General features: G+C 36.4%; 2 protein-coding genes across 3 annotated transcripts; one reads left to right on the top strand and one right to left on the bottom strand.

The window, feature by feature from the left end:
- The first annotated feature begins 67 nt into the window (after nt 1-67).
- On the top strand, nt 68-23,045 carry LOC106130276 (pre-mRNA-processing factor 17). Of its 2 annotated transcripts, none has more exons than XM_013329086.2 (11): nt 68-362; nt 639-909; nt 1,223-1,382; nt 1,776-1,891; nt 2,226-2,329; nt 3,506-3,613; nt 4,341-4,449; nt 5,581-5,735; nt 6,300-6,433; nt 7,555-7,776; nt 22,849-23,045. In XM_013329086.2, the coding sequence occupies exons 1-11, from the start codon at nt 192-194 to the stop codon at nt 23,024-23,026; spliced, it is 1,728 nt and encodes a 575-aa protein (XP_013184540.1). In that variant the 5' UTR covers nt 68-191; the 3' UTR covers nt 23,027-23,045. The 2 variants fall into 2 exon arrangements, with proteins under 2 accessions (XP_013184540.1, XP_013184541.1); XM_013329087.1 differs by having other exon boundaries at nt 75-234.
- Nucleotides 23,041-24,914, bottom strand: LOC106130277 (5-aminolevulinate synthase, non-specific, mitochondrial). Its single transcript, XM_013329089.2, has one exon. The coding sequence runs from the start codon at nt 24,698-24,700 to the stop codon at nt 23,180-23,182; it is 1,521 nt and encodes a 506-aa protein (XP_013184543.1). The 5' UTR covers nt 24,701-24,914; the 3' UTR covers nt 23,041-23,179.
- Nucleotides 24,915-25,111: the final 197 nt, after the last annotated feature.

Here is a 25,111-nt window from a genome sequence, read left to right as displayed (position 1 = left end):
ATTATACCATACCGATTCCTACCTTGATGTCTATGTCAAAGTCAAGTCAAGTCAGACTTGGCGAAATAAACGACTGTCATTTGCTAGTGTTTTGTTAGCAATTTACGTGTTTATTTTGTAAATTGTAATTTTAAGTTTTCTTCGATACGTGAATAGTCATTTATGTTTAGCTATTAATTCAGACTGTGACAATGTTAAACATACAAAGTTATGGAAGCAGCTCGGAGGATGAAGGCGAGTCTGACCCTAAGACTAGCGAACACAGCAATGAAACGTTGTTGACGCATTTAAAACCTGTTGATCCTAGTTTATCCGTAGCTAAAACAATGCAAATATGTGCTGCGCCTGTCGTGATGCCCACTGTATGTTTATTTCTTTAATATTATTTAAATCTCTTTAGTTAAAGGTCTTGTCATATAACCTCAATGCAGCGTAACTATGGCTATTCACACTTACTTACTTACGTACTTCATGAATGATGTTCGCCACGAACTAACAACTAGGGATCAGTTTTGTCAAATTAAATTTCAGTAGTTTAAATTTGACAAATCTGACCTCTAGTGTGAAGCGGCGAACATCATGAGTGTTGACCACTAATGTACCTATAAACCATTATTTTAACTTCATTATGTTTACAGAATAATGATGACACAAGAATCCTAGTAGCGAATAATCAAGAACTGATGCACAACCCTAAATATGAAGAGTTATTTGCGCCTACATATGGTCCAGAAAACCCTTTTCAAACGCAACAGATGAAGGCGAATAGAAATATATTGTCTGGATACGTGGAGAAGGCTCACATTAGTGATTTTCAATTTGAGAACCAAAGACGGACATTTACAAGTTACGGTTATGCTGTAGATCCATCCACAGATGTTGATAGCGGGAATGGTGATGCTATTGTTTGTAAGTATACTGTTTTCTTTATTATCAAATTATAGTTTTTTTTACCTTTTGCTTAAGACTGTACATACAAATAAAGCCTTTCCCAGAGGGGTATTCAGAGACCACATCTTTCCACTTGCCACTATCCCTGCATATTTCTTTCATTTCATCCACTCAGGTTTCAGGTACTCTTGACCTGACCTTTTACTAGATTGACCTGACTTATCCCATTGGGAATTTCTTTCAGTCAACCAAATTTAAATTTTTCACACATTTTTAAAAATACATCTCATGAGATAATGAGCAATAAGGGTTATTTTGTTTGTGATTCTAGTATCAGCGATGGTGGCGCCACCTGAAGAATCGGAAGGCAAGTCAGTTTTCGAGAACATAAAGAAAAGACCGCTTGACAAAAAGAAACGGAACAAAAATGATAATCCCGAAGATGTTGGTGGTTTCCTTGGCCCTTGGGGAGGGTATGAGGGAGAAAAGAGGTTTGTTATTTAGTAACATTTATATTAAATACTGGCATGTATGTAATTGTGATGTACCAATGAACATATTCAATGTTATGTACATTAGTTTGAATACTAACTTTGATTAGTAGTAGTACACTTGTCTGTGACACTGGAGGTCCCGGGTTCGAATCCCGGCCACGGCATGATGAGAAACAAACTTTTTCTGATTGGCCTGGGTCTTGGATGTTTATCTATATAAGTATTTATTATAAAATATAGTATTGTTGAGTTAGTATCTCGTATCACAAGTCTCGAACTTACTTCGATGCTAACTCAATCATTGTAATTTGTCCGGTATACCTATTTATTTATTTATTGTCATTCTTACTTCTGCTAAGATTTAATCTCATTCTTTTTAAATATCCACAGAGTTATGAAGCCGGAAGGCGAGGAGGCGAAGGAACTGGAGGAGATATTAGCCAAAAGACAAAAGAAAGGGAAAGTTGACGACGACAAACCGCTGGAGGAGAAATCTATATTCCACAGTAAGTTGACTTATAGAATAGAATAGATTTGTTTTCAAAATTGGATACAACGCATCACTTATTGACATCACTTATTGACGAAACATCACGTAAATCAATTTTTTTTTATTATACATACGGTCACGTCTATATCCCTTGCGGGGTAGACAGAGCCAACAGTCTCGAATAGACTGAATGGCCACATTCAGCTTTTTGGCTCAATGATATGATTGATATAGAATTGAATAGATTTATTTTCAAAATTGGATACAAGGCATCACTTATTGCCGTCTCATCACTTATAATTTTTTTTATTATGTTTTATATATGTTTAAAATGTATAATTGTTCATCAGTTGACAAGGCGACGGACTACCAGGGCCGCTCGTGGATCGCCCCGCCTCGCAGCGAGACCCAGCTGCGGAGCGACGCGCCGCCAGACAAGTGCTTTCTGCCAAAGGTGACTCATATCTATACTGATATTACATATAAAGCTGAAGAGTTTGTTTGTTTGAACGCGCTAATCACAGGAACTTTTGGTTGTATTTAAAAAAAATTGTTATTGCGTTGAATAGACCATTTATCGAGGAAGCTTTTCTACACTAATATTATAAAGAGGAAAACTTTGTTTGTTTGTAATGAATAGGCTCAAAAACTACTGGACCGATTTTAAAAATTCTTTCATCATTCGAAAGCTACATTATCCACGAGTAACATAGACTATATTTTATTTTGGAAAAAAATAGGGTTCCGTAATAATATATAAAAATAATTGGCAAAACAGCGTTTGCCGGGTCAGCTAGTTAGATATAAAGCTGAAGAGTTTGTTTGTTTGAACGCGCTAATCTCAGGAACTTTTGGTTGTAGGTATTTTTAAAAAAAATATTTTTGCGTTGAATAGACCGTTTAGTGAGGAAGCTTTTAGGCTATATAATATCATACATACATATGATCACGTCTATATCCCTAGCGGGGTAGACAGAGCCAACAGTTTTGAAAAGACTGATAGGCCACGCGCTCAGCTGTTTGGCTTAGTGATAGAATTGAGATGCAAATAGTGACAGGTTGCTTGCCCATCGCCTAAAAGAGGAATCTTTCAAAGTTATGTATATTAGTTTGAAAACTAACCGATGCTCTTACTGTGAGGGAAAATATCGTGAGGAAACCTGTACATTCAGAGAATTGGATGTCAAACAACAATTGATCTAATAATTGATGGTTAGGTTTACCTGCAAAGGTTGCGGAGGTCAGATGGCAGTCACTTCGTGTAAAAACCTGACTCACCCACTCCAGAATCCATGGTCAAAGGCATACTTCGGGCACCTTTCCAGAGTGGTGAGGATGCAACCAAAAAGCGACTAAGGGATAGGCTTATAAGCCTGGATTTCTTCTTTAAGGCGATGGGCTAGCAACCTGTCACTATTTGAATCTCAATTGTATCAAGTCAAAAAGCTGAACGTGGCCTATCAGTCTCTTCAAGACTGTTGGTTCTGTGTCATTCTTTAGGGATATAGACGTGACTTTATTATATTAATGTATGTTGTTTTAATGTATGTTTATAACAATTCTTAAGGGATATAGACGTGACTATATGTATGTATGTTGTTTTAATGTATTCTTTTGTAACAATTTCCAGGCGCACATTCACACGTGGAAGGGGCACACAAAGGGCATCGCCACAGTGCGGTGGTACCCCGGCACGGCGCATCTCATGCTGTCCGCCGGAATGGATTGTAGGGTTAAGGTGAGTTTTATATATATACACACACACACACACACATGATGATAATTAAGTAGAAAATATTTTTTTCAAATAAATAAATATATTTATTTGAAAAAGGGACACTAACAGTATACATACAATACATTACTTAAATACATATCTATTTACATACATACATAAAATCACGCCTATTTCCCGGTGGGGTGGGCAGAGACTACATCTTTATCAGCTTCTAATTCTATCATTAAGTCTGACAGCTAAACGTGGCCTTTCATCATATACATATAAGTCTTTCAAGTCTGCTGGATTAGTCTACCCAACAATGCATATAGACGAGATAATATATATGTATGAATGTATAGATCTATGGATGTATGCATGTATGGATTTATGAAAATATGGATGTATGCATGTATGGATTTATGAATATATGGATGTATGCATGCATGCATGTATGGATGTATGCATGTATGGATGTATGCATGTATGGATTTATGAATATATGGATGTATGCATGTATGGATTTATGAATATATGGATGTATGCATGTATGGATGTATGCATGTATGGATTAATGAATGTATGGATGTATGCCTGTATGGATGTATGCATGTATGGATTTATGAATGTATGGATTTATGAATGTAAGAATGTATGAATGAATAATAAATATGACAACACTAAGTTGTTATTTTCATCAGAATACAAGTCTTTTGATTTTTAATCATTAATCCCTTTTTTTTTTCAGATATGGGAGGTGTATGGCGAGCGCCGCTGCGTGAGAACATATTTCGGCCACCGGCAAGCGGTTAGAGACGTCAACTTCAACAACACGGGCACGCAGTTCTTGTCCGCCGGTGAGATTTTATAATGCAATTTTATTACACTAGATCTTAAAAAAAAAGACATTTCTCATCATGACAAGGCCGGGTTAATAAACTAGTTTGATACGACATATCTCATTAATATGTATGCATGTATGTATCTCATTAATTTCCTACATACATACATGTGGTCACGTCTATATCTCTAGCGGGGTAGACAGAGCCAACAGTCTTGCAAAGACTGATAGGCCACGTTCAGCTATTTTGGATTAATGATAAAATTGAGATTTAATTAGTGACAGGTTGCTAGCCCATCGCCTAAAAAAAGAATCCCAAGTATGTAAGCCTATCCCTTAGTCGCCTTTTACGACATTTATGGGGAAGAGATGGAGTGGTCCTATTCTTTTTTGTACTGGTGCCGGGAACCATAAGATATTTCGTATCAAACTAGTTTATTAACCCGGCCTTGGCATGATGAGAAATGTTTTTTTTTCCAATTGGCATGGTTCTTAGATGTTTATCTTTATAATTATTTATTATAAAATATAGTATCGTTGAGTTAGTATCTCGTTACACAAGTCTCCCATTTACTTCGAGGCTAACTCAGTCTGTGTAATTTGTTTCGTATATATATACATTGTATATCTGTAACGTGTGGAGGTCCCGGGTTCGAATCCCGGCCAGGGCATGATGAGAAAAGAACTTTCTCTGATTGGCCTGGGTCTTGGATGTTTATCTATATAAGTATTTATTATAAAATATAGCATCGTTGAGTTGAGTATCTCGTAACACAAGTTTCAAACTTACTTCAAGGCTAACTCAATCTGTGTAATTTGTTCTAGTCTAATATTATAAATGCGAAAGTTTGTGAGTATGTCAGGATTGGTGTTTGTTACTCTTTCACGCAAAAACTACTGAACCGATTACGATGAAATATGTATTGATGATTATATATATATGAATTGATATGTAGGTAGCTGAAGACCCAGAATAACATACAGGCTACTTTTTATCCCGGAGTTCCCGCGGGACTGATTCCACGCGCACGGCCTCTAGTATATATGTACTTCAAGACTCAGTCTGTGTAATTTGTTCCGTATACTATACATACATACACACACAAAATAATGTATCTGTGTAATTCATGCATTTGATTTGTTACAGCCTACGACCGTTACATCAAACTGTGGGACACAGAGACCGGTGAATGTATATCGCGGTTCACGTCGCGAAAAGTGCCATACTGTGCTAAATTCAACCCGGACGAGGACAAACAACATTTGTTCGTAGCCGGCACATCGGATAAGAAGATTATATGTGTGAGTGCAGTGGAGTTCAGCCGTGTGGTTCCCGGCATTAATAGGTTAAAAAAATGGAATAGGATCACTACCATCTCTTTCCCATACATATAATCACGTCTATATCCCTTGCGGGGTAGACAGAGCCAAGAGTCTTGTAAAGACTGATAGGCCACGTTCAGCTATTTGGCTTTTCTCTTTCCCATGGATGTAGTAAAAGGCGATTAAGGGATAAGCTAACAAATTTGGGATTCTTTTTTAGGCGATGGGCTAGCAACCTGTCGCTATTTGAATCTCAATTCTATCATTAAGCAAAACAGCTGAACGTGGCCATTCAGTCTTTCCAAGACTGTTGGCTCTGTCTACCACGCAATGGATATTGACGTGACCACATCTATTTATGTATGTTATAATATTAGTAGGATCAATATTTTATAATAATATAGATGTCAATAAACTTTAATATAGATGTACTAACATAGTTATAAGTTCCTCTGTTACTAACACTATGGGCTATGCCTGCAATAAACGATTTTTATTTTATTTTATTTTTTTATTTTATTTTAATAATATGTTTGTTCGCAGTGGGACATCCGCAGCGGTGAAATAGTACAAGAATACGACCGCCATCTTGGCGCCGTCAACACCATCACTTTCGTTGATGAGAACAGGAGATTCGTCACCACTTCGGATGACAAGAGTTTGAGGGTGTGGGAGTGGTGAGTTGATTTACCTGCTTGGATAAATACATACATACGGCCTCTGTGGCGCAGCGGTAGTACGCTTGTCTGTGACACCGGAGGTCCCGGGTTCGAATCCCGGTCAAGGCATGATGAGAAAAGAACTTTTTCTGATTGTCCTGGGTCTTGGATGTTTATCTGTATAAGTATTTATTATAAAATATAGTATCGTTGAGTTAGTATCTCGTAACACAAGTTTCGAACTTACTTCGAGGCTAACACAATCAGTGTAATTTGTCCCGTAAAAAAAAAAAAAAAATACACTGCCTTGGTATATATATATATATAACTAAAATGACGTTATCTGCCAAATCCTTGTTTTGAGGTAGGTAAAACGTCAAAAACTGCGCGGTAAAAATTTAAACTGGCATCAGTTTCATCAATGAGAACGCCTATTTATGACTTAAAGGTAACAAAAAGTCGTAGGTATATATACAGATCGAAAGAGATTTTTTTTTTTCTTATTTTACTGGTAGGTATAAAAGGTGTAAATCCTGATGTCAGATAACAGCGTTTTAGTTATGCCACGGCAGTACATACATACATACATATTATCACGTCTACATCCCTTGCGGGGTTGACAGTGCCGACAGTCTTGTAAAGACTGATAGGCCACGTTCAGCTGTTTGGCTTTAAGATAGAATTGAGATTCAAATAGTGACAGGTTGCCAGCCCATCGCCTAAAAGAAGAATCCCAAGTGTGTAAGCCTAGCCCTTAGTCGCCTTTTATGACATCCATGGGAGAGAGATGGGAGTGGTCCTATTCTTTTTTTGAACGTGGCCTATCAGCATTTTTAAGACTGTTGGCTCTGTCTACCCTGCAAGGGATATAGACGTGATAATATGTATGTATGTTATATGTTTCGTGTCAAACTGAAACTCAAAATCTGTGCAGCACATTCGAATAAACGTTTTCTATCTGTCTGTCTAAACTTTTTTCAATTATAAATAATCTAATGAATGTGGATGAAGCGAAGGGAAGTATGCAGAGATCGTGGCAAGTGGAAAGAGGTAGTCTCTGCCTACCCCTCCGGGAAAGAGGCTTGATTTTATGTATGTATGTATATATAAATAATCTTATATACCAATTAATTTCTCAGGGACATACCCGTAGACATGAAATACATAGCGGATCCCACGATGCATTCTCTGCCGGCGGTGACAGTGTCTCCGAACGGAAAATGGCTGGCATGCCAATCAATGGACAACAAAGTGATAGTGTTCAGCGCTTTGAATAGATTCAAGATGAACAGAAAGAAGACATTCACCGGTCACATGGTGGCCGGTTACGCTTGCTCGGTGGATTACTCGCCGGATATGAGGTGAGTTTTTGGTGAAATAGTTATATTTGACATTAAAAAAAATATATACAGGGTGACATTTAAAACAACTGCATCCTTTTAAACATAGACTATAGCCATGCTTCTGAGCCGTTTGAGCCTATTTTTATTTAAATTAAACGTCATCATTTTCACATTTAAGAAACCCTCAGAAACCACGTCACACGCAAATTTTATTTTTCTTGTATCAAGATCAAGTAAAGTACAGAGTTGTCGAGATCGCTCAGCTGAATGAATTGTGTCGTTGACCTCTGAATCTTACGCGTCGCTTTTCCGCCGGCCGGGGTGATATGACGTATCGTATTAGGATCGTGGATTTTGATACCTTTATTTTTTTTCGTACTTTCTGAAATATGAACCGATAATTTTTTTTAACGTTTTTTAATATTCTTTAGATGAGTAAACTTAACAGTTAAATTTATGCAGTTGAATTAAAAGTCATCCTGTATTTTGAGCTTTAACTTTTTTTAAGGACTTCACATCATATTTTTCCCCATAGATTCCGTAAAAGGCGACTAAGGGAATTGCATACAGGGGTAAAAAATCGAAGGAAAATTCCTTTATAAAGTGGTCGCTGAAGATCGATAATCTCACTACTGCGATCGTTTGACTCAGTTGGCTGGTGATGGGTTATCAAGACGAAGTGCCTCGGATCGATTCTTGTCAACGCGTATATTTTTATTTTCTTGTTTTACTATATTCTAGTAGATTTTGATGTTTTTTTTTTGTTTTAAACTATTTTTTATGGATTTTCTGACGCCCACCGAGCATCGCTCGGTCACCCAGGTACTTATCATAATTAACTCAATCTCTTTACTATCAAATGCGATATGCAATCATTGTTTTGACTATGCAACTTTAAAAATATGGCGTCTGCAGATTGTATTGTTTTCAAAATATTTGATCGGCCGTCTGAACAAGATACGAAGCACGAATCACTATGTCATACCTACATTGTAAGTAGTAGTAATTGTATATAACAAAAAAACACGTGATGTGAAATTGATATGTAAGCCATTAGCCCGTGCTTGCCCGATTTTTAAGTTAATCAAGTAAGTCTGGTGCTCATGTAAAAAAACTGTACCTTCTGTTATGGATAAGTTAAGTAATAGTTAAAAAAAATAAAGGATGGTTGAAGGAAAAAGAATATGCCGTATGATTCCCGGCACAAATAAAAACAAAGAATAGGATCATTCCATGTCTTTCCCGTTGATGTCGTATAAGGCGACTAAAGGGTAGGCTTATAAATTTGGGATTCTTCTCTTGGGCAATGAGCAACCTGTCACTATTTGAATCTCAATTCTATCACTAAACCGAACAGCTGAACGCGGCTTTTAAATCTTTTTCGGCACTGTAGGCTCTGTCTACCCCGCAAGGGATATGGACATGATTTTATGTATGTATGTATGTAGGAAAAAGAATAGAAAATTTTACATTTTTTTTATATCTTTCTATCTAAGAAAGGACTTTTAAGGTTTATATCTATAAATGTTATCCGTGCAAAGCCTGGACGTGTTGCTAATGTCGTAATAAAATATCATCGCATACTTTTGGACGCTTTTGGAGACGCGGGCGAGCGGTAATCATTAATGTAAAACATATATACAAGTCATACTGACTTATGAAAACTGGTGTCATTGTTTTTATATTTTTTTTTTAATAGCAATGTAACATTATTAAGTCATTACAACTTATCGCATGTTTATATATATATATATGTATATACATACATATAACGTCACGTCTATATCCCTTGCGGGGTAGACAGAGCCCACAGTCTTTAAACAACTAATGGGCCACATTCAGTTGTTTGGCTTAGAGATTTGATTGAGATTCAAATAGTGACAGGTGCCTGTCGCATAACAGGAAAATCTCAAGTATCCCTTCGTCGCCTTTTACGACATTCATGGGAAAGAGATGGAGTGGTCCTATTCATTTTTGTATTGGTGCCGGGAACCACACGGCACGTATACGTGACTAGCTGTGCCCGCGACTTCGTCCGCGTAGAATAGTTATTTTGGGCATAATTGAAGCCCTCAAGGATGATAAATTAACCCCATTTTTTTTCACATTTTCCATTATTTCTTCGCTGTTAATAGTTGCGTGATGTTATATAGCCTAAAGCCTTCATTCATCCATTAGTTCCTGAGATAAGCGCGTTCTAACAAACAAACTCTTCAGCTTTATAATATTAGTATAGATATAGCCATTTCTATCGCATGTGTAACCGATAGAAATAGCTATAGGTATCACGAATGTAAATTACAATTTAATATCACAATTATAGCGCGATTCTTTGCAATGACGTGACTTGCACGTTGCAATTGAACTATGTTTGCTGCGTGTTATTTTTAACCGACGTCGTCAAAAAAGCAGGTTATCGTGTTGACCTGTATATCCGTTCTTACAATGTTAGTTTCAGTTTAAGGCAGTTTACACTTATACATATACCTAATAACCGGAAATGTAAGTTAATCCATGCCGTGTGGTTCCCGGCACCGATACAAATAAGAATAGAAACACTCAATCTCTTTCACATGGATGTCGTGAAAGGCGACTAAGGGATAGGCTTATAAACATGAGATTCTTTTTTTAGGCGATGGGCTAGCAACCTGTCACTATTTGAATCTCAGTTCTACTATTAAGTCACACAGCTGAACGCGGCCAATTAGTATTTCTAAGACTATTGGCTCTGTCTACCCCGCAAGGGATATAGACAGTGTAAGTTAATCCAAAATAGCATTAACACGGTCAATAACTTTAGTTGATGCTTGCTTAAAAATGTATTGCTCATGTATCTATTTACGAACAATACATACATACAAACATACATATTATAACGTATATATCCTTTGCGGGGTAGACAGAGCCAACAGTCTCGAAATTATTGAAAGGCCACGTTCAGCTGTATGGATGGCTTAATAATGTACCTAATTGCGATTCCAATATTGACAGGTTGCTAGTTTATCGCCTACAAGAAGGATCTCAAGTTTATTAGCCTATCCCTTAGTCGCCTTTTACGACATCCATGGGAAACATATGAAGTGATCCTATTATTTGGTGGCCGGGAAACCACACGGCAAATACAAAATTACTAAACATATTTCTATTATAAAATACAGTAGCGTGTAATTAGGTACGCAATTATTTCTTAGTATTAATTGTAGTTCTCATAAAAAGATGTAAGTTGATGAAGGAAAACATATGAAGTAATCAATATCCTACTAATGTTATAAAAGCGAAAATTTGTGAGTATGTCAGGATGTCAGTATGGATGTTTGTTACTCTTTCACGCAAGAACTACTGAACCGATTACGATGATATTTGGTATGTAGGTAGCTGAAGACCCAGAATAACATATAGGCTACTTTTTATACTGTTAAATATTCCCGCGGGATTGATAGGGTTTCCATGCGGACGAAATCGCGGGCGGCCTCTTGTACATACATATTTTTATTTATTTATCATTCATGCCATTATCACTTAAAAAAGCTGAATAAGGCATGCTGTTTCAACTATTTTCCACTATGAATAAGTTGCTTATCCGCAAATGTAAACATTCATGCCACATTCAAAGTGTCAAGTCATTGCTAACGTATAGATTTGAACCGGTGTTATCCGGTTTTTAATACAACAATGTATTTTATGACTGTGGACTATAGAATCATAGTTGTCATAACATGTTTATTTAATAACATTTTGCTTAGTGGAAGAAATAAAATAGATAATGGTAATAATTTTCCATAATAGGGATGGGCTTATAAACTTGATATTCTTCTTTTAGGCGATGGGCTAGCAACCTGTCACTATTTGAATCTCAACTCTATAATTAAGCCAAACAGCTGAACGTGGCCTGTCAGTCTTTTCAAGACTGATGGCTCTCTACCTCGCTAGAGATATAGACGTTATGTATGTATGTATGTATTTAATTCCATAATAAATAAATGTGATGGAAAATAAATGTCCAGTGCTCGTCAAACATAAGCAAAGTTAATTTTTTTCTTTTTACTTACTCTTCAAAAGCACGGAATAGTATTTTGTAGTATTGAATTATTTTTTCATTGTGGCAGACGCATATATTATTCGAAAGTGAAAGTTTCTAAGTTACTTTACATTTTAAATATGAAATTAGCCACTAGTATATACGAGTAGTTTAAAATATTTACTGTTATTACTTTTAAGACGTGAGTTTATTCAGTTTTTTTAAAAAAGATACTTATGCAAACTGTACCTCTCTAAATGTTTAGCGGTCATTGAATGCATAAAAATGTTAGCAGATATGTGTTTTCAACCAAAAAGTGATTCCGTAATTAGAATTTGACTGCATAAACTAAATGGTCCAATACATAAAAAATAACATTTTAAAAGACTTTATGTATTAAGTTTGAAACATAAAAATTTATGAGATTTTACATACATATATACGTAAAATCACGTTTATATCCCTTGCGGGGCAGGCAGTCAACAATCTCTATCAGAGACTTTAAGGCCACGTTCAGTTGTATGGCTTCATAATGGAACTGAGATTCAAATAGTGGCAGGTTGCTAAATCAATCAAGCCCAGCCTAAAGAAAGAATCCCAAGTTTATTAGTATTTCCCTTAGTCGCCTATTACGACATCCATGGGAAAGAGGGAGAGTAGTCTTATTCCAAAGTGCTGGGGACCACACGACTCTTGTACGTGAAACGGATAATACTTGATATCAATGATCATTGATTTTGTGGAACACGATAAATTCAACCTTGTTCCTTCATCCGGCATCCGGTATGCAAATGTGGACAATATTAACGTTATTAAATCTCATTGTGATATGAAGTAAATATCATAAACGCGATCTCATATGGCGTCGAGGTCGATAGCCAGGAATAATTATCATATTCGCATCTGAATTAATTCCATCACGTAGATGATAATGATAGGAATTATATGAAACACGAAGGATATATATAGTCTTTTCATGTTCAGGCAGTGTTTCTCAACATCTTCCTAGTTGAGTGTGGAAAAATCTTATTAATAATTTGCTTACAGGCCAGTTAAAAAAAAGAAATAAAATCGGGTTATTTTTTATTCACATAAAATTTATAGTGTTTCAGACCTAACTAAATTGTCTGCCGAATACAACTAAGTGCGAAGATACCCACCCCAATTTCTTATTAGAAATCATATTTGTCGGGCATCGATTTGCCAATATCATTAATTTTAAGTAGTAAATATAATTTTTCTTACCTGAGCAAAATATTAACGTATAAATGTTTAAAAGATTAACCACTAGCTATTTTTTTATGTTGTTAACTGTACCACTAACATATATAAATCTTTAGCTGTATAGTGGCTGACACATCGACTCGGCCGTTTTATATAACCTACTAGCGGACCCGACAGACTTCGTTCTGTCAAAAAGATTTGTAATATGACAGTTTTTTGTTCCTATCTATTAGACCTACATTGCTTAGACAACTTTATACTAGCTATAGCAATAAAGCTCAAATTGACTGTACGTATATTTATATAGTTAGAAAACGTTTGTATGGGATAAAGAAAATGACTGTTTTTAAGGTTTTTGAGGGAATTATTTGGTATTTTTTCTCCCGTGTTTTATGCCGTGTGGTTCCCGGCACCAATACAAAAAAGAATAGGACCACTCCATCTCTTTCCCATGGATGTCGTAAAAGGCGACTAAGGGATAGGCTTACAAACTTGAGATTCTTTTTTTAGGCGATAGGCTAGCAACTTGTCACTATTCGAATCTCAATTCTATCTTAAAGCCAAATAGCTGAACGTGGCCTATCAGTCCGCTCAGGACTGTTGGCTCTGTCTACCCCGCAAGGGATATAGACGTGATTATATGTATGTATGTATGTTTTTCTCCGTAAAAACCATCCTTGAGCTTCGACGAATATTAAAAAAAAAGAATTGGCCAAATTGGTCCAGGCGTTCTTGAGTTATGCGCTTACCAACACATTTAGCGATTCATTTTTATATTATAGATTTAAATTCAAAATTTTATATATTTAGCGATTGATAATATTTATATCGTTTATCAGATATCACGACTGTTGTCTGTCTCAAGTCACGTGCCAAAACTAAGTGCCAGTCAGCCGTTCCCAATGTGGGCTGTGCTATTTCAAAACGTCTCTTCACCAATCACCTTGTGTTTTGTTTGAATACGCGCCTTGACATTGTACATTGTAGAGATATTAATATCTTTACAGTTATACAATAGTTTAAAGTACTCTCATTTAATTATTTTTATATGCGAGAATGACATTAGTAAGTGAAAAAAAAATTGCGTATACGCATCATTGCGCGTTATTATTGCAAAGATAATGAGTGTTTTTTTAAAAAAAAATTCAACGTTTTTCGTATTAATTTTTGCATATTTCGATTACTTTACATCTTTCAATGGTGTCGTATATAATATATTGTAATGTAAATATGCAATATATTGTAATTTATATCAATTATACATAGATTAGGCAAACAAAACATTAAGTTTTGTAAATTTTTCGCAAACTGAATCTTGGTTTCTGGTTTATTTTTAGAAACTATATGAATGATTATTTATTTCTGAATATGGATAAATAATAGGCGAGATAATATAATAGCGTTATAGTACTACATATGTATATTCTGCTGTGTAGTCGTGTAAATGTGAGAATATGTAAATGAAGGAAAGAAGATTAATTGCATTTGAGCTTCTTATAAAATTAAGTTCTTTTAAAATTAATTATGATCGAGAGTGTAGATTATTTTGAGGTCTATTTAAAAAGTCGTCTGTATTTAACACATACAGAACAAAACCGGTGTGTGGTTGTATGTGCAACAACTTTCCCTGTTACGTGGGCGACCTCATGTCTCAATGGAACTCTGTGCATGGTAGTTGATTGTTGACTTCAAAGTTTATTTCTGATCGGCGTAGATACGAGTATACATGTTGGCTTATTAAAGGTCAACTAAAATTTTCTCAAAAGACAACATTTATTCGGAAAGGTTACATTCTTTTTTAGACGTATGATGTTTAAGGTCAAGAGTACCCGAAACGCACCCTTATGTGGATGAAGTGTAAGAAGTATGCAGAGATCGTGGCAAATGGAAAGATGTAATCTCTGCCTACCCCTCTGGGAAAATGGCGTGATTTTATGTATGTATGAAGTTTAAATATCTATTTTCCATACAAGATGTATTTTATGGTCATTTTGCTATCATTGGTTCATTATTGCTTAGAAAATTAAGCGTTGTTAAAAAGTCACCCTTTGTGAAGGATTGAAGAAAATCTCAATTATAATAAACTAGAATATGTGGATGACCTATGTACATTACAGATAGTGTAAACTAGGTTACCTAGGCATTGTGCATCGATTGTTCAAAATCCTATTTAATTTTGGTACATTCACCTTCTTATCAGACGTTGACCTTTGACCTTGTTAGATATAGCGGTGTATTTGGCATCTTTTGGTATAACCTACTTCTAAAAATAACACTATGTAAGATAAATGTAGATCTATCTAGCTATATACATAGGTACATGTTAAGTTTACGGCAAGAAATGGAATTTAATCGAATCAGAATTGACTAGCTTTTGCCCTGGGCTTTGCTTTCGTGGTAATTTCCTGAAGAATTGTAAACAAAAGTAATTAGTTTAGATTTTTTGTTATCATATTTGTTATTTGTTATTATAGTCATATTTGTTTTAATCATTTAAAAAAAAGTAAATATAAAACTAAAGGTTTTTCTGTAGGTGTTTACAATACTTTAAAACCGCTTATAATTTCCACAACATAAAAAAATAATTATAATTAAATATGTATCTGTGCAAATTGAGAATTAATTAAAGAGTTACCTAACGAAGGTTGTGCTGACCTTCGATGACCTACAATATTGATAACGCCTTTTGTTTGCTTAAAGATTAATAATTTCGATTATTGTTCGCACATCATTCGGTGACAGTAATAATTTTTACTATAAAATATTTTTTGATGAAATTTACTACATACCTACTTATTTTCGTACATAGACAATAAAATTTATTTCAATGGTCTTTAAATAATTGAAAGACTATTTACAATTATTGTTAGGTAATAATATAAAAAAAAATTGACAAGATTTTCGCGCCAAAATCGTACTTCTTTTTTTTTAAGGATAAACGTACAATCGGGAGCTGATAAACTTGACCGGCGTCTGCACTGTGTATATGAATAGAGGTCAGGTAATGTTGTCCCTGACTGTACGCAACTATTCTGGAGGTTTTGTGTTCCAAACGCTAGTGATGTAAATCGGTTCAAAGCGCGAATAGGCGGCTATTAAAAGATAAACGGGTTAATTCAACGCGTAACGCTAAGATCGTGCTAAGATTCAAATGCTGATTAGCTTTATTTTTAGCATGCAATCACGCGAATTTTATACTAAAGTTACAACGTGTAGATTGTTTTGATTAACTTGATTTGAGAATAGAAAAAGGATAGATTCATTTCATAAACACATCTCTGCTAAATCATATCGCATCTGATTTCATAGGAAGGGTTACATTTAGGTATCGGAATAACTGGTCTTTATTTCCAAAGTTTTATGTGTGCGTTAGTACATTTGCTATTCATAATTAATCATACAATGTATATAAAATTAATTTTTTTAGGCGGACCCAGGTTTTGAAACAACAGCTGATCATACAATCGCCATTTAGCTGTGATAAGAGAAAGAAAATATTAAATAAATCATAATTATGATTTCATACAAACATAGGTAGGTACGTTCTTGACGTGTGGTTCGTAATTAATTACTTTTAACCTCATGTCACACAAGTTAATTAACATAAATATTTGACTGTTGAATGCGTAGTTTTGCCAGTATTTTTCCTTTAATATTTTAATTTATGATAAAAGGGGGAGACGAGCGTCAATCAGATTTGTTAATTTTGAAATTATATCTATTTGACATAATGCGAAAGTTGGTGAGGATCGATCTACATACATATATGTGTTTGTTGCACGGGTAGGTATAATATAACCTGACCCGTATCCTATCGTTGTTTCGCTTTTTATTATAATGTAAAAAGGGACAGCGACAGTTTATCGGCGTATTTATTATAAAAACGGCGTCCCGCGTTTTTATCGCGCGCTACGAGGGTTGGAATAATACATTGGGCACTTTTTATCTCGAAATTCCCACAAAAGCGAATACTCGGGGCGCAGTTAGTTCCAAATTTATGACAGATAGATAGATAACCCCTTTATTGCATTTACATGAGAGTAAAACACGCAAAACAGCACAAAACAGACAGAGATGGAACAAAGGCGGACTTATCGCTAATGCAATCTCATTCAGTAAACCTTTGGGTGGAAGGAAACCTTAACAGGAGATATACATACCTTACATATACCTAATGCTTAAACATAATACAATAGAATAAAAAAACAAAAATAAAATCATAATATATACCTAAATATAAATACATAATAATTACATATGCTTAGGATAGAGTGGAAAGATAGTGAGACATAAATACATACATATGGTCTCGTTTATATCCCTTGCGAAGCAGACAGAGCCAACAGTCTTGAAAAGACTGAATGGCCTCTCAATAGTCTGGGCTTTCCTGATATCGACAGGGAGAGCATTCCATAGACGGACAGCTTGTACAGTGAAAGAGTGGGAGTAAAAGTATGATTAGTATGATCTATACTAATATTATAAAGCTGAAGAGTTTGTTTGTTTGTTTGTTTAAACGCGCTAATCTCAGGAACTACTGGTTCGAATTGAAAAATTCTTTTTGCAATAGACCATTTATTAAGGAAGGCTTTAGGCCATATAACATCACGCTGCAACTATAAGGAGCTAAGAAATAATGGAAAACGGGGAAAATTATTCATTCTTGAGGGACTCAATGATGCCAAAAATAACTATTCCACGCGGACGAAGTCGCGGGCACAGCTAGTATAAATATAAAAATTGCACACTCGGTCACGGTGTTAATCGTATTTACGCTTAAAGATATCGTTTATGATAACGAGATCGTTATCAGACGCAACATGTTGGCATACCAACATGTACGTACGTATATCTTATCGTGTAGTATAGTATGTTCTGCAAACTTTCGACGAGATCAATGATTAAAATAAAAATAATATAATACCTATGTCTGTCTATTATCTTCGTCTTATGTAAACGTGGCAAAGTTCTTAATAAATCTATACTTAATATTATAAAGCTGAAGTGTTTGTTTGTTTGAACGCGCTAATCTCAGGAACTACTGGTTCGAATGGAAAAATTATGTTTGTTTGAATAGACCATTTATTGAGGAAGGCTTTTGGCTATATACCATCACGCTGCAACTATTAGGAGCGAAGGAATAATGGAAAATATGAAAAAAAATGGGGTAAATTATTCATCCTTGAGATACCCAAAATAACTATTCCACGCGGACGATGTTGCGGGCACAGCTTGTAAAATATGATGAAGTTAGCCAATGAAATGTTTTGATTTGTATTTGTTATTTGACTCACTGATTGTGACCAAAGAACTTTTTCTGATTAGCCTAGGTCTTGGATGTTTATCTATATAAGTATTTATTATAAAATATAGTATCGTTGGGTTTGTTTCTCGTAACACAAGTTTCGAACTTACTTCGAGGCTAACTCAATAAATAAATATAGATATATATATATACATATATATACGGGACAAATTAAACAGGTAATTTGTCCCGTATATATATTTATTTATTTATTTGATTATCTTCTCTCTAAGCATTGATTCAGATAGAGAGAGCTCTTTTAATAAATATGCTCTGTCAATATGCGTGAATAGCCCCACTACTGGTTTTACTTTGAATCGACTACATTATAAGATGGTTTGTCGAACTAAAGAATCAAAGTACTTATCGCCGGCGATTCGTACACTACTAACTCCTACAACAAAATAGAAATGTAGGTATGTTTCCAAAATTTAAATTAACTAGCTCCGGGTTCGTAGAAGTAAGAAAAAAGAAACCAGTTGAGTATAAAGGCAGTTGGTCCGTGAAAACTTATTGCCTGTAGCGAGAACTTACCGTTAAATCCAATTTCAAACCAAATTAAGTGTAAATAGAATACTGTAAATTTTTAATTAAACCTGACCGTTCGCTGAAATTGCCTTTCGCATTTAAATATATGTAGGTAGTTTTAACCTTCTATAGTGTTTTTTTTCTTATTGCTGTTAGTTGGTGTAATGCTTCTGAAAACAAAGGCGCACTCGGGTTTTTCTCCTGAGAGGTGGGGATTTACGCCAGGAGGGAACTAGAAGAATAATATGTATAAAGTAACTAAAGAAGAAAGAAAGAAAAAATGTTTATTTGATACAAAATACAAATTAAATTATGACAATTTACATCCAAAAATGTACCAAAAACGTCTATACTTAAGGAGTCTCCCAGCCATTATAAACACGAAAGTCAGAATGGATGGATACGGCCATCCATTCTGACTTTCGTGTTTATAATATAAATAAAATATAGGATAAGATATTAATGGGATTTTCAAATTGCCCATTCAGCGCGATCACGTTCATGTTATTTTTATCAGCTGGTGACGAAGGTCGCGTGAAATACCTACCATTGGATGCTCTCAAACTTACTGAGTAGATAGACAATGCAAATTAATCTTTACAGTGATCGACATAAGCTACAAAATCATTTTTTTGCGCGACTGTCCAACAAAGAGTATTAGGTTTGTTTTGTGGATTAAAATTTTAGCGGGAGGGATGATTCTTCTCGACCGCTAAGATCTTCCGCCAGATTAGGTGTCATTGCCTGGGGAACCGTTGTTCCGATGATGTCGAGTCGGAGGTTTTATTTATACGTACTCCAATCTGTGAAATCGTTGCTAGCGCGATTAAGCATACGCGCTGTGATAGGCTTAGTGGCATTTGATACTTGAGATGACTCCATAGACTCTTCGCTGCTATTTGTTGAGCGCCTCGTATTGTCACTGTGATTGGCTGACCTCGTATTGTCACTGCGTCACTGTGATTGGCTGTTGGCGTGTGACGTTAGTAAAGTCACCACAAAACTATGACAGTAGAATGCTGCTTTGGGCTGTTCAAAATAAGAATCTTGTTGTATTTGCACAACTACCTAACCATAAGAACGTACCCACCTAGAGTCTCTTGGATCATTACGGTATCTATTTGAATTATGAAGTCTGGGTTCACGTCAATGGCCTTTGATTGGCTAATCATTGTCGTTGCGTCGTGTTTAACGCAAATTTTTGTCACAATCTTTTCCATTCCTATGTCTAATTTTTGGTGCAGTTTTATCGGCGGGTCTCAAGTGCAAGTGTTCGTGCTCTTACCAGTTTTATAAAAGTCTCATACATTCTTGTTGAGAGGTAGTTACTAAAATACGAATCCCGGACCCTATTTGCTATGAAAATATTTTAGTCAAATTTTTGACTCCTCGACTCGACTACCTAGACTTCGTAGGAACACAGGAGGAGTCGAGAAGAGAGATGGAGTGGTCCTGTTATACTTTTACGGAAACCACTTTTAAGGGTAGTAACCTGTCACTATATGAATATCAATTCTATCATCAAGCCAAAGAATCGAACGTGTCCCATTAGTCTTTTGGATTGACTGTTGACTCTGTTTACCCCGCAAGGGATATAGACGGGACTATGTACCAACTTCCACAGAAACAGGAATAATATTAAGATGTTTACGTCTATTCTGAGTAAGCGGGTATTTTGCCTTGCAACCCACACGAGAGAAAGGTAATCGGTACTTTACCGGTAACTTTTTGGCACTTGAAACTTGGACCGAATTTGACCCATTTCGCAACCAATCATTTCTGACAACGTAAGCGGTTGAAAGTTACATACATACATATGGTCACGTCTATATCCCATGCGAGGTAGACAGAGCCTTGAAGACTAAATGGCCACGTTCAGCTATTTGGCTTAATGATAGAATTGAGATTCAAATAGTGACAGGTTGCCAGCCAATCGCCTAAAAGAAGAATCCCAAGTTTATAAGCCTATCCCTTAGTCGTCTTTTACGACATCCATGGGAAAGAGATGGTGTGGTCCTATTCTTTTTTGTAATGGTGCCGGGAACCACACGGCATTGAAAGTTACACAGGATGTTATTATGATCAAGGATGATTTAAGGGGACTGTTTAATGCGTTTGACATCCGTCATAGGGCGTTCTGAAAGGATCCCCGAGGATAATGTTGGAGGTTGAGTACTCGTGTATACAGATTCAATGGATCTTACCACAGAATACGGGGAATCTGTGTATTCTATGGACCTGACTCATATGATACACCTTTAGTGTGTAATGAGACTAGATATCAGACACTCGACACGCCCTGACTTCGCAAGGATATCTTGATTTTTCATACAAATCCTTACTCCACATTTTAGTATTTATTTATTTGACGAAATACCTATTCGTATTGAAATAATTAGTTTTACATTCATTCATGTCTTTTAATGTAGACAATGTGCATTTGTCTACGATTTAGATTTAGGAGATCTATATTTGTAAATTGACGTCCGGTGAAAATGGTGCAGTGTAGTTTACTATGTGATAACCATTTTTTAATTTCATTCGAATCAGTCCAGCGGTTTAGCTGTGAAAGTAGAACACACAGACAAACTTTTGTATTTATGTATAACTAGAAGCCGCCCGCGGCTTCGTCCGCATGGAAACCCTATCAATCCCGCGGGAACTCCGGGATAAAAAACCTAATATGTTATTCTGGGTCTTTATCTACCTACATACCAAAGTTCATCGTAATCGGTTCAGTAGTTTTTGCGTGAAAGGGTAATAAACATCCATACTGTCATCCTGACATATTCACAAACTTTCGCATTTCTTATATCAGTAGGATATTAGTAAGTTTCACCACGCAAAAGATTTAAAAGTAGAATGGTTTCAAATTTTCGAAGTTTTTAGTCATTTATATCTTGCTTACTTGTGCCGTGTGGTACCCGGCACTTCAGAATATGACCATTCCATATCTTTCCCGTGGATGTCATAAACAGCGACTAAGGGAAAGGCTAATAGACTCGGGATTCTGCGATGGGCTAGCAACCTCTCACTATTTGAATCTCAATTTCATTTTAAGCGAAACAACTGATTTTCAAGTCTGGCCTTTCAGTCTTTTTAAGGCTCTGTCCACCCCGCAAGTCATATAGACGTTGTTAAATGCAAGGGCATTGCCTTCCCTTCTACGGACACGCTAAAGTTCGGAATGTTAAAATCATTTTCGTACATACCGAGTCTAAATGGCATCAGGTGAAGGTCTCAGTGGCATTGCATTTTGCCAGTTGATGTAATGTATTCTCGATACAATATGTATATGATTTTTATTTTAGTATAGTTAATTGACTAATGATAAAATAAGTTTATTTCATAAAAATACAACTAATATTAATTAATAAAAAAAAAATTATTATAATGTATTTTCCCAAATAATTACTTGTGAAAAGTTAAGTAAGTTCTTTAGATTGAATGAATATTTGAGTTTATGAATACAGAGCCAGTTCATGTAATTAATCGTTATCGATTTAACAATAAGTCGTAATCGTAAATCCTGGTGATTCTTCTTATCTCAATTGAACAATCGAATCCTGAATCTTTGTTTATAATAACAATAGATATTATTATACTAGCTAATACCCGCGTCTTCGTTCGTTATAAATGTTAACTGAAAAGGCTGACCCCCTTAGAGGGGTGGGGGGAGGTATTTATTTAGGTATACCTACCAGTTTTTAAGTTGGACCTAGCCTAGAAAAAACCGCATTCCAATTGGGGCAATAGTTTTCGCGTTTTGCCAGTACAAACATACAGACAGACAGAAATTCTTAAAATCATTTTTTTGGCTTCTGTTGGTCTTATATAGATCCCCCATATTGATTTTTTGGCAATATCTTTCAAGTACAGACATCGGTCAGTTACTATTTTATTATATGTATGTATTACTGTAATAGCTTCTAGCGGAACGTCTTATTCAACTCAAAAATTTTAAAAGATACTTTTTGAATCTACATCTTTAACCTTTGCCGTATATTTGTTCCAGTTATCTGGTTTCGGGCGACGCAGACGGCAAATGCTACATCTGGGATTGGAAGACGACGAAACTGTACAAGAAATGGAAAGCGCACGACGGAGTCTGCATCACCTCTCTCTGGCACCCCCACGAACCCAGCAAACTGCTCACCGCGGGTTGGGACGGCGTCATAAAGTACTGGGACTGAATAAAACCATAGAATCATTTGCTACGAATTTTTAATTCACCCCTACCAAGAACCACGAACCATAAAATAACTCCATAAACTATATAACACCGATTAACATATTTTTAGCGTTTTCTCATGTTGCGCGCGCGAATGTCATGGCCTTGCCGAGGGTTAAGCTACTTGCGCCGTGTAGCGCACTTCGTCAAGATTGATGTCAACCTTGTACTCCATACTGCATTCACGACAAGTGCCGTTCTTCATAAATTCGTTGAATCTTATATTATTTTCATGGAATGCTTCCGTCAGGGCAGTGATGAGGCTGTCTATCATAACGGGCGTGTGATACGGCCCGGGCGCGAATCTCAGACGTTCTTCCCCGCGCGCCACCGTCGGGTAGTTTATCGCCTGCACGTAATGTCCTCTCTTCATAAGAGATTCTGCCACCAGTGCCACCTTGTCGGCCCCCACTATGGGAACAGGAACAATGTGACTCACAGATGGTAACTGCGGTAAACCAGCCACCAGCAATGACAACTTCAAGTATCTCACTATGGATTGATGCTTAGCTCTCAAGTTTCTTCCCTCCTCACTAGCGAGGAGTCTAATAGCGGCTAGTGACCCAGCTAACACGGGAGGAGGTAGTGCTGTAGTAAATATAAACCCTGGGGCATAACTTCTTATTGTATCCACGAGAAGAGATGATGCAGCAATGTAGCCTCCCACATTCCCATATGCTTTACCGAGTGTGCCGGACACTATGTCTATCTTATCTTGCAGTCCTCTTTCCTCTGCGATGCCAGCACCATGCTTCCCGTACAATCCTACCGCATGTACTTCATCAACAAAAGTTAAAGCTCCATATTCATGTGCAATATCGCACATTTCCTTCAAAGGACAAATAGCTCCGCTCATAGAGTGGACAGTCTCAAACACGACTAGCTTCGGGACTCCAGCAGGGGACTCTGCCAATAATTGTCTAAGGTGATTGGGGTCATTGTGCCTAAATATATGTTTGGGTGCCCGGCTGTTTCTTATACCTTGTATCATGGAGGCGTGATTCCCAGCATCGGAGTAAACAATACAACCAGGTAAAATCTTAGCCAATGTTGACAATGTTGCATCATTTGCCACAAAACAAGAACTGAAAATCAATGCAGCAGGTTTCTTATGAAGTTGAGCAATCTCTGCCTCGAGTTTTTCGGTCATTTGGGAATTGCCAGCAATGTTACGCGTGCCGCCTGCCCCAGTACCGTAGGATTTTATGGCATTGATAGCCGCATCTTTCACTTGAGGATGGCGGGAAGCTCCAAGGTAGTCATTAGCACACCAGACTGTTACACGGCGGTTATCAGCGCCTTCCAAGGCCTGAGGGTATATCCCATCAGCTGCTAATCGGGACACCTTCCTGAATACTCTGTATGAGTAATCTCTTTTCTTGGCACTGATTTGATCATGGAAGAAGTTTTCGTACTTGTAAGGCGGAATGGACTCCACAATATCTTCTGACATCTCCTTGGGCGCCTCCGACACAATAGCGTTGTCCTGAATGAAAGGACATTTCGTCTCGTCGTTGCCAAGAGAGCGGAATCCACGGGAGATCACTGGACAGAAACTTCCGTATTGTTTCATAAGAGCAGCTCCATAATTTCTGGTGAATGCTTGATTCAACGATCCCAAAAACGGACAGGGCATTTTTATGTAATCCTGCAATAACACTCAGGACGACACAAAATGTGAAGTAACACAACACAGTCAGACTAAGGATTTTCGATGTTTTTTTAACGTTGGCTCTCACTGTAGCCGAACGTTTTACAAGATGGGTTCGACAGTTTCAACTGGTGGCTGCAGCGAAGGCTCCTTTCATTTATAAAGTTCGTGTCGTCATATCGATTACGTTTGATTGTACAAACTTCACGCGTACAATTTATTCAATTTCGCAACATGACGTTTTTGTTCAGTGTTGGCCTAAACTACTGTTTTAGGTTTTTATCATTTTTTTGTAATTTGTTTCAATTATTTTGAAAAATCAAAAACTTGAATGAAAATAAGTGACAGCTGTTAAGTTTTTTGACAAATTCAATGAAAATTTTCTGTAAAGTTTTA

This window comes from Amyelois transitella, chromosome 9 (assembly GCF_032362555.1).
Source record: "Amyelois transitella isolate CPQ chromosome 9, ilAmyTran1.1, whole genome shotgun sequence".
Taxonomy (NCBI): Eukaryota; Metazoa; Arthropoda; class Insecta; order Lepidoptera; family Pyralidae; genus Amyelois; species Amyelois transitella.
The sequence above is the reverse complement of the archived record's forward strand: the minus strand, read 5'-3'. Positions and strand labels throughout refer to the sequence as shown.

Bases quoted from the DNA above. Each gene is read 5' to 3' on its own strand.
- LOC106130276 (XM_013329086.2), top strand. From the start codon at position 192: ATGTTAAACATACAAAGTTATGGAAGCAGCTCGGAGGATGAAGGCGAG. The intron at 363-638 runs GTATGTTTATTT...TTATGTTTACAG, and splicing joins CGCCTGTCGTGATGCCCACT to AATAATGATGACACAAGAAT. The intron at 1,892-2,225 runs GTAAGTTGACTT...ATTGTTCATCAG, and splicing joins GGAGAAATCTATATTCCACA to TTGACAAGGCGACGGACTAC.
- LOC106130277 (XM_013329089.2), bottom strand. From the start codon at position 24,700: ATGCCCTGTCCGTTTTTGGGATCGTTGAATCAAGCATTCACCAGAAAT.